Raw genomic sequence first — 17,674 nt, forward strand, 5'->3', positions numbered from 1 at the left:
TCGACGCTCCATTATTCGCCTTTGTAAGCATTGTATCCAATTTAGCTAACTTTTGCTTCCGCATTTCGCTTTCCAATAAACATGCTATTTGTGTTTTTTCAGTACTGCCATAGAAACACATAAGCTCACATGTGTATTGTGGTTGCCGCTTTAATAAAAACTAGTTGACTATGTTATTACTTAAGGCCTTGCCGTTTTTCGATAAACGTTCAATTTAAATAGTGGACAAGCAAATCAAAAACATTTTAAAAAACAAAGTGCTACAAGTGCAGCAACCAACAGTGTCGGTAAATCTATACAAAGTCAATCCAGCAAATCAAACAACAATGCTGCTGATAACGGCGAAGCTAAACAAAGTGCAGTGCAAAAGAATAAGGAGCGAGCCTTACGATCTAACACAAAGGCCGATGACCGTGATTCATTGCCTTTGATTTCGATTTCGACTCCCTCAACTCCTTATGTTTCTGATATTCGTGTGGATGCTCTCTCTCAGTTTACCGACAATAATAGCGATATCGAAGTTGTTGCTGCATCCGATAATGAATTTGTTTCTCGTGATCCTACTGCTGCTACGACTTCTTCTTCGAATTCAGCTAATTTCAATGTCAACAACACTGGTTGGACAGCAGTAAAGACGGAAAAAAAAACAACGTGAACAAAAAGCATAAACAAGACAATAATAGCGATATTGAAGTTGTTGCTGCATCCGATAATGAATTTGTCTCTCGTGATCCTACTGCTGCTACGACTTCTTCTACTTCGAATTCAGCTAATTTCAATGTCAACAACACTGGTCGGACAGCAGTAAAGTCGAAAAAAAAAACAACGTGAACAAAAAGCATAAACTAGTAGTTGTTGTTGGTTCGAGTGACAACAAAGAACTAAGCGTTGCTGTTCGTAAGAAGTGGGTACATTTGCCTTCGTTTGCGCCTAGTGTTACAGCCGCTGACACTAAAAGTTATGTAGCAAAACATGCCAACATCGATACTAATGCTATCCATTGTTTTGCGCTGCTTAAAAAAGATGACCCAGTAGGCAAGCACAGGCGTGTGAACTTTAAATTGGGTATTCCCTCAACTAACCTCCAAAGTATCCTACAACCATCTCTTTGGCCGGCTAATGTGAAAGTGAAGCCGTTTTATTCTTTTCGGAAACAAACCGTTCAAAACCACGAAACGTGACACTAGATAAGAGTGCTTCTCGTGATTTTAACAGTGCCCTCAGTATCTACTTTCATAATATATCTGGCTTACGTACTAAGTCCAACACAATTTATCAATTCAGTGCAGAATAGTTGTTCCATATAATTGTCATAGTTGAAACATGGCTAAACTCTGATTTCTACGACAGTGAGTTTTTCGATACGCAACGGTGTTCTAGTTGCGGTGAGAAGAGTATTGCGCATATTCTGTTGAACTCGCGAATAATGACTCACTGCTTGATCAATTATGTGTATGCACTAATGGAGCTGAGACAAACGGCTGCTCGTATCTGATTGCCTCGTACATACCCCCAGGGAGTAACGTGGATTTATATAAAGCGCATGTGGATAATGTGACCAGTCTAGCTTTTGATAATTTGGGCGACAATCACTTATGCGTTTTGGGCGATTTTAATCTTAGCAATATTATCTGGTATGGTGATTCTGCAAATTCAAGCCTTTTAGCTAACAATATAACTACTCACCACGAATCATATTTTATTGATAGTATTCTGAGTATAAATTTGAAGCAATGTATAAATTTGAGAATGTTAATTCTGTCGTATCTAAGTGCGTGTCTCCTATATCGGCTGAAAGTATTCATCATGCCGCTCTTGAAATTAAGATACTTTTTTACGAATTTTTAACGGTATCTCATACTGATACAGTAGCTTTTAATTTCACCTCTTGTGATTATCTAAGTTTAAACAATTCTCTTCTAGAATACGACTGGGCGGAGTTACTCTCTGGCCTTGACGTTAACAATAGTTTCTTTAAGTTCAAACTAATAATGAATGAATTTTGTCTCAATAATATATCTTTAAAGAGGAAGCGATGTTACAAATCACCATGGGGTAACACGCGCCTGTAACGATTAAAAAATCTCAAAAACAAGTTTCTTAGGAAATATAAGGCATTTGGTATTTCAGCATATTTTGTTTAATATCGCTATTTTCAGAAGAAATTCAAGTCTCTGAATAACAAGCTGTACAAAAACTATTTAAGTAGTACGGAGAGAAATATTAAATCTAATCCGAAGAAATTTTGGAACTTCGTGAAATCCAAAAAGGCGGCCTCAAGCATTCCCACGTCGGTTGAGTACGATAATAACTTCGCTACTAACCCATATGAAGCAGCAAATCTGTTTGCTAACTTTTTTAAGTCAAATTACGTGTCTGATGTTGGAGATTCTCCTGATTTCTCTGGCGATATTCCGCCATTTCTTAATTTCGGCGCGCTTCAAATTACCGCTAACGATATTATGGAGGGTTTAGTTTGTCTCAAGTCTTCTTCTCAGACAGATTGTGATGGACTGTCAGCAATGTTCCTCAAAAAACTGTCCAGCATTAGTTACTCCATTTGAGAATATATTAAATAAATCCCTTTCTTCAGGGACGTTTCTGAACGATTGGAAACTAGCTACAATCACACCTCTTTTCAAAAGTGGGAGAAAAAGCGACGTTCGGAACTATCGGACAATATCCAAGCTCTCAAGCATCTCGAAGTTGCTTGAATGGATTGTTAAAGAAAAAATATATTTTACTGTCAAGGCTATGATAAATCCCAATCAACATGGATTTGTGCAGGGTCGTTCAACGGCCTCTAATTTAGCAGTTTTTACCGAATTCTGTATTTCTTCGTTTTCGGCAGGACTCCAGGTTGATTGCATTTACACGGATTTTTCATAGGCGTTTGATAAAGTCTCTCATACGATTCTATTACATAAATTGGTATGCCTTGGATTCCATTCATCTTTTTTATTATGGCTCAAATCTTACCTAACCGGTAGAAGTTGCGTAGTTACCATTGATGGTGCACTCTCGAACCCTTTTGTTTCCTCTTCAGGCGTTCCTCAAGGAAGCATTCTAGGTCCGCTCCTTTTTATAATCTTTATTAATGACATTAGTGAATGCTTTTCGCACTCAAAATTTTTGCTCTATGCTGACGATTTAAAAATTTTTTCGAATGTTCGTGACACATCAGATGACTTTAATCTGCAGATCGATTTGGATAATCTTCATAGATGTTCTCACACGTCACGCCTCTCCTTTAACATAAAGAAATGTTTTCATTTGACATATTGCAGGCGTCTAAGCATCCTCGATACATCGTATCGGATTGCTAATGATGTGCTGCAAAAAGTAACAGAGTTTAAGGACTTGGGAGTGGTATTTGATGTTAAGCTTACTTTCAACGGTCACATAAACTTAATACTCTCAAAGTCGTATTCCGTTCTCGGCTTCATTCGTCGCAACTCCACGGAGTTTTCTGATCCCTATACGTTTAAGCAACTATGTACCTCTCTTGTTCGATCACACTTAGAGTATGCTGTTTTCATTTGGAGACCATATGATCAACTCTCGATAAGTAGAATAGAACGAGTTCAAAAGGTCTTTCTAAAACACGCTCTACGTCCCCTAAGGTTTGATGAGCCTGTCCCACCCTACGATTCTCGGCGTTTGCTAATTAATTTGGATTCGCTGGAAAAACGAAGGAAAGTTCTCTCGCTTTTCTTTGCTTTCAATGTTATTAATGGCATTATTGATTGCCCAATGTTACTTGAGCGGATTAGTTTTAATATTCCTCAGATAAATCTTCGTAAGTTCTACCCTTTTTATTTGGAAAACTTTAGAACAACATATGCTAGCAACGCGCCTATTGCTCGTACACTAAGAGAATTAAATGCTCTGTTCTCTTCATCAACCAAGCTTGACTTTGCACTATCAAAATCGGATTTTGTAAGAATTCTAAATTCAATTTGTCTATAAGATATTACAATCAATTACAATACATACTTCTTCTCATTTGCGTGAGATTATTTTACATTATTCTAGTCTGTAAGGTATCCTGTACTGTAGACTTAATTTAAATAAATAAATAAAATAAATAAATAAATAAAATAAATAAAAATTCCGAAATCGACCACTAGCCAACCAAGGTCACGGACGGAAAGCGCTCCGAAACAGGTCACTGGTAGCCGGGGAAACTCTCGGCGGAGAAAAAGGGTTGATCCGACGGATTAGCGCAGGGGTCTTCGTTCAAACCCCGTAGGTCCAGGAGGTCCGGCGAATGCGATGAACCAGCCAAGCACCAGTAAGGAGGCCCTGTCGCGAGGAGCTTTCCCAGTGGGAGTCCTGGTGTCGAAGTCTGGCCGGAAAGGTAGGCGATCGACGCCGCGAAGGAAAGCTCTGTGTGATCGGCGCTTTGCCGAGAAGATCCTGGAGCGTGGAAGGGATGCAAATCAGATTTCTGAGAAGCATGCCCGGACCCTGGAGTTTGCCAGGAGCGTTGTTGTTGTTGTTGTAGCAATTTTTCGCCCCACCTAATAGCTGCGACCGATCACAAATTGTCATCAATATCCTCTAACGGGAGTCCAAGGAAACTTGCTGTTTCGACAGGGGTGGTTGCTGTTTTGAAAGGGGTGTTAGAGGCGTTGGTTCCACATTACAATTAAAGAGATGGTTGGTGTTATGCGGGGACACATTGCAAGCGGGGCATACATTTTGTATGTCGGGGTTGATTCTGGATATGTAAGACTTTAACCTGTTACAGTATCCAGAACGAAGTTGAGCCAGAGTGACTCGCGTTTCCCTGGGGAGCATGCGTTCCTCTTCCGCAAGTTTTGGGTACTGTTCTCCGAGTACTGGATTCACCGGGCAATTCCCGGCATAAAGGTCGGACGCCTGTTTGTGGAGTTCACCAAGGTCCTGCTTGTGTTTTTTTGCTTCATACGGCTGAGTTCTTAGGTGCCGTATTTCCTCAAAATGCTTACGGAGATGACTCCTTAAGTCCCTAGGCGGTGCTGGCTCATCAATCAGATTTCTGTTGGGAAGCCCAGGTTTCTGGGTATTCAACAGGAACTGTTTGGTTAGCATCTCATTTCTCTCCCTGATGGGGAGTTTTCTCGCCTCATTATGAAGATGGTATTCTGGGGACATAAGAAGACAGCCCGTGGCGGTTCTGAGCGCAGTATTTTGGCAGGCCTGTAGCTTCTTCCAGTGGGTATTTTTTAGGCTTAGCGACCATATAGGGGACGCGTAGCACGCAAACGGCTGGCCAATTTGTATGTGGTAATGAGCGTTTATTCGTCTTTTCCCCAAGTACTGCCAGCAAGGGATTTGAGGATTTTATTACGGCTCTGGATTTTCGGAAAAATTGCGGCTGCGTGCTCACCAAAATGTAGATCATGATCAAACGTCACACCCAATATTTTGGGTTGTAGGACAGTCGGTAGCGTAATGCCATCGACGTGGATGTTCAAAATGGTCGACATTTGGGACGTCCAAGTTGTAAATAGGGTCGCGGATGATTTAGTCGGTGATAATGCCACGTTTCGCGTGGCGAAAAAACTGGAGAGATCAGGGAGGTAGCCGTTTGTTCTGTTGCAAAGCTCATCGATTTTTGGGCCTGGGCCTTTGGCCATTATTGTGCATTCATCGGCGTAAGAAACGATAGTAACTCCGTCTGGTGGCGAAGGTAGTTTTGATATGTAGAAATTATTATTTATTATTATTTATTTATTTATTATTTATTTATTTAAGCCAATCAGCATACAAATCTTATAGGCTATTTAGACATATATATATTTATTAAACAATAATACTAACACTTCAAATACTTTATTTATAAAGAGTTGTTAAAGAACTTGAAAAGCGATCTTTCGAACCTGAAAAATCTACCTCGATAAATCTAGTAATTCTGTTGAACTCAATTAAAGCTCTAGTAATTGGAGCATTTTTCACATAAAGAGCTTTAGAAATACCAACATGGAAGAACTCCGAGCTACGCAGAGCTCTAGCTGGAATGTTTATTAGAATCCTTTAAAGGAGCACGGGACAATCAACAACACCCCGAAACAAATAAAAAATGAATGACAGCGACAAAATTGTTCTCCTGCTCTGCATTGATTTTAAACTAATCAATAAGTATCGCGCTTCATAAGTCGGAATAGGCTCCGAGAAACGTAAGTTGCGTAATGCAAATTTTAAAAATACCTTTTGGATGTGTTCAATTCTTACAATATGGCAACTGTAGTATGGCGACCAAATGAAGCAGGCATACTCAAGCTTGGAACGCACAAATGCCGAAAATAACTGCTTAAGTGTATAAGGGTCGGCAAAATCCGAGCTATGACGCCTAACAAAGGCCAGCATGGCATACGATTTTGAAATGCAAAGGTTAATATGGCTTGCAAAAGTAAATTTCGAGTCGAAAATTACTCCTAAGTCCTTAATTTCACTTACCCGCGACAAAGGCGTATTAGATATATGATATGAGGTATCAAAGATATTCATACGTTTCGAAAAAGTAATATGAAAACACTTACTTATGTTGAGTGTTAGCCGATTATTTTTACACCAGTTACTTAATTTATCCAAATCTAATTGCATCAATTCGGAATCATGAAGGCTATTGATTATAGAATATATTTTAAGGTCATCCGCGTACAGCAGATATCTTACTGTAGAAAAGCAAGAGCAAATGTCATTGATAAACAAGACAAAGAAAATTGGGCCCAGAATGCTTCCTTGTGGAACACCGGAGCAGGCGACGAACGGGAGAGACCTAACATTGTCAACCACCACCATACAGTGACGATTATATAAGTAGGATTCAATCCATCTCAGGAAGACAGAATGGAATCCCATCAGGGCTAGTTTTTTAGTCAGAATTGAATGTGCAATCCGATCAAATGCTTTAGAAAAGTCAGTATACACTGTGTCAACTTGACATCCTGACTGAAAGGCTGCGATGCAGTCATCAGAGAAAATAGCCAAGTTAGACACAGTTGAGCTTGAGAGTGTCAACATCTTGAAGAGTGTCAACATCTCCTCTCAAACATCTATTGTTTTCTTGCAAAGCACTAACAGCTGACAATAGTTCGGCGTTAAGTAGTTTAATTTCGGCAAGTTCTTCTCCCGCCAAAACAAGCGATTGCTCAGTAAATATTTGTTTACTTTTGCCTTGCTGGTTAGCACTCACGTCTGTAGCAGCAAGAGGGGAATGAAGGGATTTACGGCGCAAGGCTTTACACTCATTGCAGAAAAACGGGGTGTTTGTGCTTAATAGATAGTCAAGATCTGTCTGCTGAATACCAACACAATGAAGGTGAAAGAACTCGTTGCATTTGGAGCACTCAACTTTTGGCTTTTGGCGATCCACTCTCTGCCCACAACAACAAGTCATTTTAAATGAAATCAAAACCGGAAAAAATTGAAATGTATTTATTATTTCTTGATACACAATTTGAACAGTTCAAACCAAGTTTTTGGTGTTAGAGTCAGAATCTCGAATTGATTATTATCCACTGCAGCGAAACACAAACATAATATAAATAATGCACATTAAATATAATGCAGAAAGGCGGAGCAATTAAAAACACGACCGCACAATTCGAATGTTCTCACTTGCTTAAACAAAAGTGGGGATAGGACACCACCCTGAGGCACCCCTTGTCTAATTCTTCTTGGCTTTGATATTTCGTTTCTGAATTGCACCGATGCCTGCCGACTACCCAGATAATTTGCGGTTCACCTTTTAAGACATGGGAGAAGGGTAGACCCTTCCAAGTCTTACAGTAACGTGCCATAGTTGACCGTATCAAAAGCTTTTGATAGGTCTTGCGCTACGAGTACTGTTCTATGGTGGGGCTTCTGATTTAAACCACAATTTATCTGGGTGGTAATGGCATTTAGCGCGGTGGTGGTGCTATGGAGTTTTCTAAAGCCATGCTGATGACAGGCTAGCTGCAAATTTGCTTTGAAGTGGGGGAGCAAAATGGCTTCAAGCGTCTTCGCTACTGGCGATAGGAGAGATATCGGGCGATATGACTCCTATGTTAGCTGGTTTCCCAGGCTTTAGTAGCGGGACCACCTTGGCCATTTTCCATTTTTCGGGTATGACAAAGGTGGAAAGGGACAGGTTGAGGACATGTGCTAAATATTTGAAACCCTCTTTTCCTAGGCTTTTAAGCATCGGCATGGCTATGCCGTCTGGGCCCACTGCTTTGGATGGTTTAGCATGACCGATGGCATCCTCAACCTCTTTGGTGGTGATGGTAATTGGTGACGCGTTGAACTTATGTTTACGTGCGTGTCTGTTGGCCCTCCGTCTATTTTACTCGACCGTAGAATGCATTATGTATTGTCTGCAGAAAGCGCTCGCGCATTTTTTCGCATCCGACAGCACTTTGTCGCCAAAGGCGATAGAAACTTTTTCATTGTGCCTAGACGGATTCGATAGTGATTTCACAGTGGACCAAAGTTTACCTACACCGGCAGAGAGGTTACAACCGCTTAGGTGCTCCTCCCTTTTGGCCCGCATGTGTTCATCCACAAGCAATCTGATGCGTTGGTTTATATCCCTTATTTGGGGGTCGCCGGGATCGAGCTGTCTTATAAGGTCACTTTCTCTCGCTAAAATTGCGGCCTCCGCCGGGAAGTGGGGCCGAATTTCGGGAATTATACCGGCGGGAATGAAATGTGATGAAGTCGGCGGGAAGCTCGAGCGAAATTAGTATAGGCAGGTGGTCGGATGCCAGTGTTACCATCGGCTGCCAGTTGACGCAGTTGACGAGTTCTGCGCTCACGATTGAAATATCCGGCTATTTGTGACAGCTTCCTATCATACGTGTGGGGGCGTCTCCGTTTATAGTGCAGAACTTCGTTTCTTCTATTTGATCCGCTAACATCTCACGCCTACTATCCACCCGCAAGTTTGAATGCCATAGATCGTGATGGGCATTGAAATCGCCTAAGATAGTGCGATTGTTTCCAGTGAGTACGCCGCTGATATCAGGGCGGTATCCACTGGGGCAACAGGTGGCAGGAGGGATGTAGATGTTGATGATTTCTAGATTTGCATCGCCCGACCGGACAGATAATCCTTGACGTTCCAAGATACTGTCCCTGCGGTCCATGTCGGGATCAAATATATGATATTGCACAGTGTGGTGCATGATAAACGCGAGGCCGTCTCCATTTACGCTCTCGCGGACATAGCGTCCGACAGGAGCGTCGTAGCTGGGGACGATCATTCACCTAAGCAACAAAGGTCGGATGAGAGGAATACCTCAACGACCAAAACGGCCAGAGGAGGTCCGGCGAATGCGACGAACCAGCCAAGCACCAGTAAGGAGGCCCTATCGCGAGCAGCTTTCCCAGTGGGAGTCCTGCTGTCGAAGTATAGACGGAAAGGTAGGCGATCGACGCCGCGAAGGAAAGCTCTGTGTGATCGGTGCTTTGCCGAGAAGATCCTGGAGCGTGGAAGGGATGCAGCTCAGATTTCTGAGAAGCATTCCCGGACCCTGGAGTTTGCCGGGAGCGTCGTAGCTGGGGACGATCACTCACCGGTGTCGAACGATGCGGGTGAGGAGCAGGGTTTGGAGGCTAGGAAGCTACAAAGGTCTGATGAGAGGAATGCCTCAACGACCAGAACGGCCAGAGGAGGTGGGGACACACTCGCGTTTAACGAAACCGTTAGATGAGCGGGCTCCATCAACTTCGGTGTCTTGGATGGTGCCATCTCCCGGGAGGAGTGGCTGTGGATCCAGCGCCATATCAGCGACATATATGACCGCCGTAATGGAGAGCTCAGGTCCGCGGCCTGGCTTCCCACATACCCATTATTCCAAACAAGTTTCCTTTTCAGTTCAAACGCGTGTAATTTCCCGTGAGCGCGTGTTTTTCTGTCACCATTAATAAGTCGCAAGGTCAGACACTTCCAGCCGCTGGTATCGACCTTAGAACTGACTGTTTCTCCACGAACAGCTGTACGTTGCTGTATCGCGCGATTTTTTATTCCAAATTTTCGCTGCGGCGCATGTTTTTTTTTTTTTTATTTATTGCGTTTGATTCATAAAACAATAGAAAATTTGGAATAAAAAATCGCCCGACTAAAATTGAGTCGTTTTTAATTCATACATATTGTGACGAATATTAGCAACACTAAGGCATACTATCATCTCTAAGCCGATACTAAGCAGTCATTTGTATCTACATAAACAAATCAATCATTAGTCTACACATATATACATACAGCAGCGGTGAGGTACTCACAAAAGTATGCAATCATCAGCAAAGTATACTGACATACTCACACTGAGATACTCACAAATGTATGCAATCTTCAGCGAACTAGTAAATTCTAGAAGAAGAAATGTCTAGAAGTATGCGAAGGAGGAAACGTGAAGAGTATAAAAGAGCACAAGCTGAGCAATCATGGAATCAGTTTGATTTAAGCACGCTATCAATTGCGAAGTATAAGTGTTATTCTTTCTTTCAAATTAGTCTAATAAAGACCATTTTGCATTATTGAATATTGGATTTATTTATTCAACAATTTAGCGGGACGAACGTTAGTAGAAGATGTAAAATAAGCGGAATTGCTCTAAATTCATTACAATTGGTGTCAGAAGAGGAATTGTTGAATAAATTCCGAAGACTTCGAATACAACTTGGACATGGCAAAGTGAAGTGAATTGAAGATCCAGCAACTGAAGGAGTTGGAGAGCCGTGGATTGAATACAAGCGGCAATAAACTCGAACTTCAGGCACGACTACCAGAGGCAACGGAATTAGAGGGAATTAACGTGGTAGAGTATGTCTTTCATCTTGATGGCGAGGAGACAACAAAAATTGAAGAGAAAAATGAAACATCGCAGACAGTTACGAGCACAGACTTGAACACGATTTTGGCTGCAATATCTGCACAAACATCGACAGTAACATCCAAGATGGAACCACAAGAAACGCGTATAACAGAAATGTCATCACAAATATCCACCAACATGTCATCGCAACTGGAATCACAGGAGACACGAATAACATCGAAGATTGAAGCACAATTAGAGGAACAGAAGACATCACATCAGAAGGCATCTCAACTGGAAGCGCAAGAGGCACGTATATCTGAAATGTCGGCACAAATTTCGGAACAGGTATCATCGCAGCCCTTTGCGAAACTGGAAAAGAGCAGGGTGCAAAAATTTTACAACTCGAGGACAAAATTGATGCCGAGATAGAAGCGTTGAAAGGTCGAATGAAGCAGTTGCAACTAAATCGTCCAGATGTTCCAGCGAGTAATCCAAAGGTAAAAACACCATCCTTTGACGGTTCTGTTCCTTTCCAGGTAAGTATTTAAGATTCACTTTGAGAAGACCGCAGCAGTGAACAACTGGAGTGCTGAAGATAATGTTGCTGCACTATTCGTGGCATTGAAAGGATCTGCTGCTGAAATCCTACAGGCTATTCCCGAGGGAGAGCGGAACAACTACGAAACATTGATGAGCGCTCTAGAGAGGCGATTTGCAAAACCGCTACCAAAAAGCGAATGAGACTATGCAGGAGTTTGCGTGGGATGTCGATAGGCTGGTCCATCTAGCAAATGCGGACGCACCCGTGGAATATATCGAGGGGGTAAAAATCCAGAGCTTTATAAATGGCATAAGGGACGTGGAAACAAAGCAAGCTACATACGCAAGCCCAAAGCAAACATTTGCTGAAACAGTATCCCATGCACTGACTCAGAAAACAGCGTCGCTTCTGTGTAAACCAGTTTTCAAAGCACGCCGTGTGGAAGTGGAAAGGCCAGACAACACAATATTGGAGGCGCTGGAAAGATCGCAAAAGCGGAGAGAAAGAGTTATCAAATGCTTTAAATGCGGGAAGCCCGGTCACATTGCACGTCATTGCGATCTTGATCCTAGTGGTTTCAACAGCATGGGTGGTCTTAATAACAAAACTGGAGGGGATGAGCAAGAGCGAGTCAGATGTAGAGATCGAGAGCTAGCTCCAGCTATTGAATGCCCTGTGATATCTGTGTCGCAAATTGGAAGGAAATCAAGCAGTCTTAGTGTCAGAGGGAATGTGAGTATAACCAAGTCCAAGGAGAAGTGGTATGTGAGGTCTTAATTGGAAAGGTCACGATTCTACACAAATTCGTTGTGGCGGAGATCGTCGATGAAGTCATATTGGGAGTGGACTTCTTAGTTGACCACGACATAAGAATCGACATGCAGAGAAGGATTATGCGCTATAAGAACCAGGATATACCACTTAACTTCAGTTTGGAGAAAGGTTTCAGCAGTATGCGAGTACTGGTGGAGGAGATTCAACAGAGACCACAAAAGTCAAAGAAAGTAAAGCGGGCAAAGGTTGGTCGAATGAATGAGCCAAACAAATCAAAACCCAAGGTACTCGCGAGAAAAACATTGGCATTGACAAACCCTAATGGATGCACTAAAGCGAACGAGGGAATTTCCCAGAAAATATACAAGGGTGGTTTCAAGCAAGCACTACTGTTGCTAAACGTCAAGACGATACTGATGATGCAAAGTCAATCTGTCACGATCAAGCTCTGCGAAGTAGTTCTTCATTGGCCAAAGAACAGAGTGTGAGGGAACGGCCCGGGGTAATGAGTAGTAAGATGAAACACAGGTACGACGAGAACAAAAATTTGGAAGGTTTCTTGGAGGGAGATTTGGTACTCTTATACAACCCTCACCGGCGGAAAGGTTGGGAAGGCGCATACAAAGTTTTGAAGAGGCTCAGTGATACCATCTACCACATACAAACCTTTGGGAAACCACGAAATTTGGAGATACGAGCAGCGGTTAGATCGCGACGATCAGACTTAGGTGGAGGGCAGTGTGATGAATATTAGCAACACTAAGGCATACTATCATCTCTAAGCCGATACTAAGCAGTCACTTGTATCTACATAAACAAATCAATCATTATGTCTACACATATGTACATACAACAGCGGAGAGGTACTCACAAATGTGTGCAATCATCAGCAAAATATACTGACATACTCACACTGAGATACTCACAAAAGTATGCAATCTTCAGCGAACTGGTAAATTCTAGAAGAAGAAACGTCTAGAAGTATGCGAACGAGGAAACCGAAGAGTATATAAGAGCGCAAGCTGAGCAATCATGGAATCAGTTTGATTTAAGCACGCTATCAGTTGCGAAGTATAAGTGTTATTGTGAAGTACTTTCAAAGTAGTCTAATACAGACCATTTTGCATTATTGAGTATTGGAGTTATTTATTCAACAATTTAGCGATACGAACGTTAGTAGAAGGTGTAAAATAAGCGGAATTGCTCTAAATTCGTTACAATATTTTTATGTCTGGTAGCACCAGACTTGCTCAATTCACTGCGTTTTCTTGCGTTTTTTTTTTGTAACTTTAATATTAAATTGTGATGAAACTATAAGCCTCCTGCGGGTGGTGGTGTTGCTTTTAAGATCAGGGGATCACAACCCCATCCCACCACACCAACCCCCGCCCTCTGTGTATAGTCTACCAAAAGTTGTAAATAGTTATATCTAAATTTTTTTGAAATAGAACGAACGTTAGTCCGATTAAAACCAATTTCACAAAGTGAATTTCAATTGTTATCAGAGGCTATAGGTGGCCCATGGCCATACAACCTTGTATATGAGTATGGATATTAGCACATGATTTTAAAATTTCGAAATATCAGAGGTTTTGCGATTACTTGGATGCCGAGATAGGAAAACCAGGACAAATTCATGAGCAATAATTGTTCTGAACTGAAACTTTTTGCCTAAATCAGTATGCTCCAGGTATAAAATCCGCTAGTATTTTTTTAAGAACAGTTGCCTTGGCATAAATAAAAACATCTGTCTCTTTTTTCGTACATTCGCTTTGTAAGGCGGAAAATATCTTCAAGTAAGTATTTTTACTTCTAGCATTATACATATCAATTTATATTTATACAAACTTAACAAATACGGAACAGATAAAAACTTATTTAAAAAATGTCTATTTACAGTTTGGAATTTCATCTCTAGTTTTCCTTATGTTACGCGCGGAGCACATTTATTCTTCATGCACAGATATTACGTATACTGAATCTAATAAAGATAACACTGTACCACGAATTTCAACTTTTTCCCTTTACCAGAAACGCCGTTATGAAATTCGAATGTAAAGTCACCCCCTGATTTCGAAAATGGAGTTCATTTTTGATTCTATGGTACCGTTTTTGAGATATTTGGAATTTACCGTTAAAATGGCAATTGCAAAAAGTTTTACAGAATCGGAAAGAATATAAAATTTGCTATAAATGCGTCATACATTTTAATTTGCTCCACCAGATAGTTTTCGAGATATTAGCTTATAATTTCAGATTTTTCTTTTTTTTTTATGAAAAAATTCAAGGTTCGAATTGAGCTCAAGGCCAGAACAATAATTTTTTTTTCTAATGATAATTATTGTTATTTTTTAATTTTTCTAAAATTGAAAAATTGTATTTTGTTTTTGGAATAGTAAGTAGAAAAATTTTCAGGTAACCTGCCATAGCTGCGCAGATAGATCCATTTCGAAGGGTGCTAAGCCTTCATCATCAGTACGCTTTAGGCATGCTGCGCTAACCATTTAGCTATACAGCGGTGGTTTGCTTGACTGGCAAATTTGCTACTTCTATTCCTTTTTACCAACTATATTTATTCAGTGTTGCGCCATCTGGTGCAAATCACTGATAATGCTGGATTTTTGTTAATAAACCATGAGCACTTGGGAATGTCAAACAAAGTAATTGACAATAAACAAAAATCCAGCATTATCAGTGATTTGCACCAGATGGCGCAACACTGAATAAATATAGTTGGTAAAAAGGAATAGAAGTAGCAAATTTGCCAGTCAAACAAACCACCGCTGTATAGCTAAATGGTTAGCGCAGCATGGCTAAAGCGTACTGATGATGAAGGCTTAGCACCCTTCGAAATGGATCTATCTGCGCAGCTATGGCAGGTTGTCTGAAAAATTTTCTACTTACTGTTCCAAAAAGAAAATACAATTTTTCAAATTTAGAAAAATTAAAAAATAACAATAATTATCATTAGAAAAAAAATTATTGTTCTGGCCTTGTGCTCGATTCGAATCTTGAATGATTTATCAATAGGCCGATAAAAACAAAAACAATTGTTATGAAAAAATATAAAAAAAATTACTCTTTGCGAGGGCAGCATTCCAAAACCACAACTTTTTTTCCAGATATTTGTTCTTTACGTAAAGCTCTGTTTAATTAGAAAAAAGATAAGCTATCATCGAAGGAAATCGATGCAAAAGTACATAAGTTATAAGCGATCAAATAAAAATACCCAGGTTGCGCAACTTCAATGTATGTATACATATGTACATATTGTTACGAATATTAGCAAAACTAAGGAGTGTTGCCATCTCTAAGCCGATGCTAAGCAGTGACGTGAATTCACATCCATAGATCAATCATTATGTATCTACATAAACGAAACAATAATTGCGTCTACACATATGTACCATGTACGTATACGAGCAGCGGAGAGTCAATGCACAAACACATGCATATAACTGAGATACTCCTATAAGTATGCAATGAGAAAAACTATAAAATTGTGCAATTGTAGATACAGCGGAGAAGTTTGGGAGCTGCTGGACTAGTATATTCTGGAAGCGCCTACAAGATGCGAAGGTTGAAATCAAAGAGTATAAAAAGGCTACAATTGTAGAGGCGCTGAAATTCAGTTTGATTTGAGTTGTCAAGCAGTTTCGACTAAGACGCTATCTAGCGAGCAAGAGCAGTATTATTTTGAATAGTAGAGTTTCATTTGAGCTATCAATCAGTTTGGTTATTAAGCAAGATATTTGTTGCACAGTTTGAGTGTTATTGTGAAGTACTTTAATAAAGGCCATTTTGCATTATTACAAATTGTAGTTATTTATTCAACAGTTTAGTGATTCGAACTTAGCAGAGGATTGCAAATAAGAGGATTTGCAAGTAAATTCGTTACAATATATTAAAGGTATAAAGTGCAAATGGGATATTATCCGGATAAACGAATAACACCATAACAGTGATAATACTTTTTCCTTAAATAAATCAAATAGTACTTTTTATACTCGAATTGTTTTATAGTAGGTAGAGTGGTTGCATCGAAAGGAAGAGTGGTTGGGTTCGAAACCTGCTGTAGGCATGTAGTTATAAACATGTATTTCCGTCACTTATGGGTAAGTATGCAGGTAGATTTTCAAAATTATAAGACACAGAAAATTTTTAAAGCCTACATCTAAAGCAGGTAGTATTTTCTTTTCCCGGCTTCGTATAAAAAGGAACCTTTCTGTCTAGGTAAGATTTAATTTTTTCAATTTTATTCTTGTTCCGAGTATAAATATGAATTAATGCGCCTTGAAACTTCATAACATCTGCAAAGCTCGCCGGAGATAGTTCAGTTCATAAGTAAATTTTCAAACCCGTGATTTATTAAAAAAAAAAATAAAATGAGTAAAAGGACGCGAGAATTTGAGTGTAATAACGATCCGGATATGTTCTGTTTCATGTGTGGCCAATATACTATCATAAGGCGACGACGAGTGTTCTCAGATCATATCAAAACTTTATACTTCAAGTATTTTGGCATTGAGCCTAAAAATGCTGAAAAACCATGGACACCGAACACTTTGTGTACATCGTGTCGAGTAGAATTGATTCAGTCGGAATCAGGACAACAAATAAAATTTGATACACCAATGATATGGAGAGAACCTACTTGCCATTCAATAGAGTGTTATATTTGTCAAACAAAAGTACTTGGCGTTGGAAGATCAAGAAGAGTAAGCTATGCCAGCGTACCTACAGTGACATTACCAGTACTACATTCAACGGAAGTTGTGGATCCAGTTCCATTGTCAACAGTAATATCTGAGTGCGAGGAATCAAGTTGTACTGAATTTCGCATGCGAAACGAGAGAAACGTTCTGTCACAAGCACAACTTAATGATTGGATAAGAGATTTGGAACTATCCGAGGAAAAGGCCGAGATCCACACTTATCGTATGCAACTATTTAAATTTGTGTCATCCGATGTTAAGGTGATATATTGTAGAACTCGTCACAAACCATTTTCCAAACACTATACCAAGAAAGACAGTATATGCTACTGCAGCGACATTCCTGGTTTATTCAAAGAGTTTGGTCAAACATATGATTCAAAAGTGTGGCGATTGTTCATAGACTGCAATAAACTGAGTTTGAAGGCTATATTGGTAACAAATAGCCTTCTGTCCCGATCGCACATGCAGTAAATACAAAGGAAACCTACGAGGAAATGCAAAAACTACTCAAATTTATCAGATATGAAGAGCACGATTGGAAAATATGTTCTGATCTCAAAGTCGTTGCAATGCTATGCGGTCTACAAAGTGGCTACACCAAGCACTGCTGCTTCCTCTGCAAGTGGGATAGCCGAGATCGTAAGGACCACTACGTCAGAAAGGATTGGCCGGAAAGAGTCGAGTTTACCGTTGGTGTGGATAACATCAAATACACCCCTCTTGTCAAGAAAGAGAAAATCATACTTCCACCATTACACATTAAGCTCGGTCTCATTAAAAACTTTGTTAAAGCTTTTGACAAAGAAGGCGAAGCATTCGACTATTTGAAAACAATTTTTCCAGATATT

The 17,674-nt window shown here is 40.3% G+C and overlaps 1 protein-coding gene across 4 annotated transcripts in view; it reads left to right on the forward strand.

The window, feature by feature from the left end:
- The window catches only part of Patr-1 (Protein associated with topo II related - 1), a 308,440-nt gene that overhangs the window by 280,889 nt on the left and 9,877 nt on the right, over positions 1-17,674 (forward strand). The window contains exon 7 of one of the 4 annotated variants that reach the window (XM_067760229.1): positions 14,008-14,102. The exons of the other annotated variants lie outside the window; for them this stretch is intronic. Within the exon in view, the coding sequence (XP_067616330.1) occupies positions 14,008-14,102 (95 nt within the window). The remainder of the gene's footprint in view (positions 1-14,007; positions 14,103-17,674) is intronic. 4 annotated transcript variants of the gene reach the window in all.

This window comes from Eurosta solidaginis, chromosome 1, assembly GCF_040869045.1.
Source record: "Eurosta solidaginis isolate ZX-2024a chromosome 1, ASM4086904v1, whole genome shotgun sequence".
NCBI lineage: Eukaryota > Metazoa > Arthropoda > Insecta > Diptera > Tephritidae > Eurosta > Eurosta solidaginis.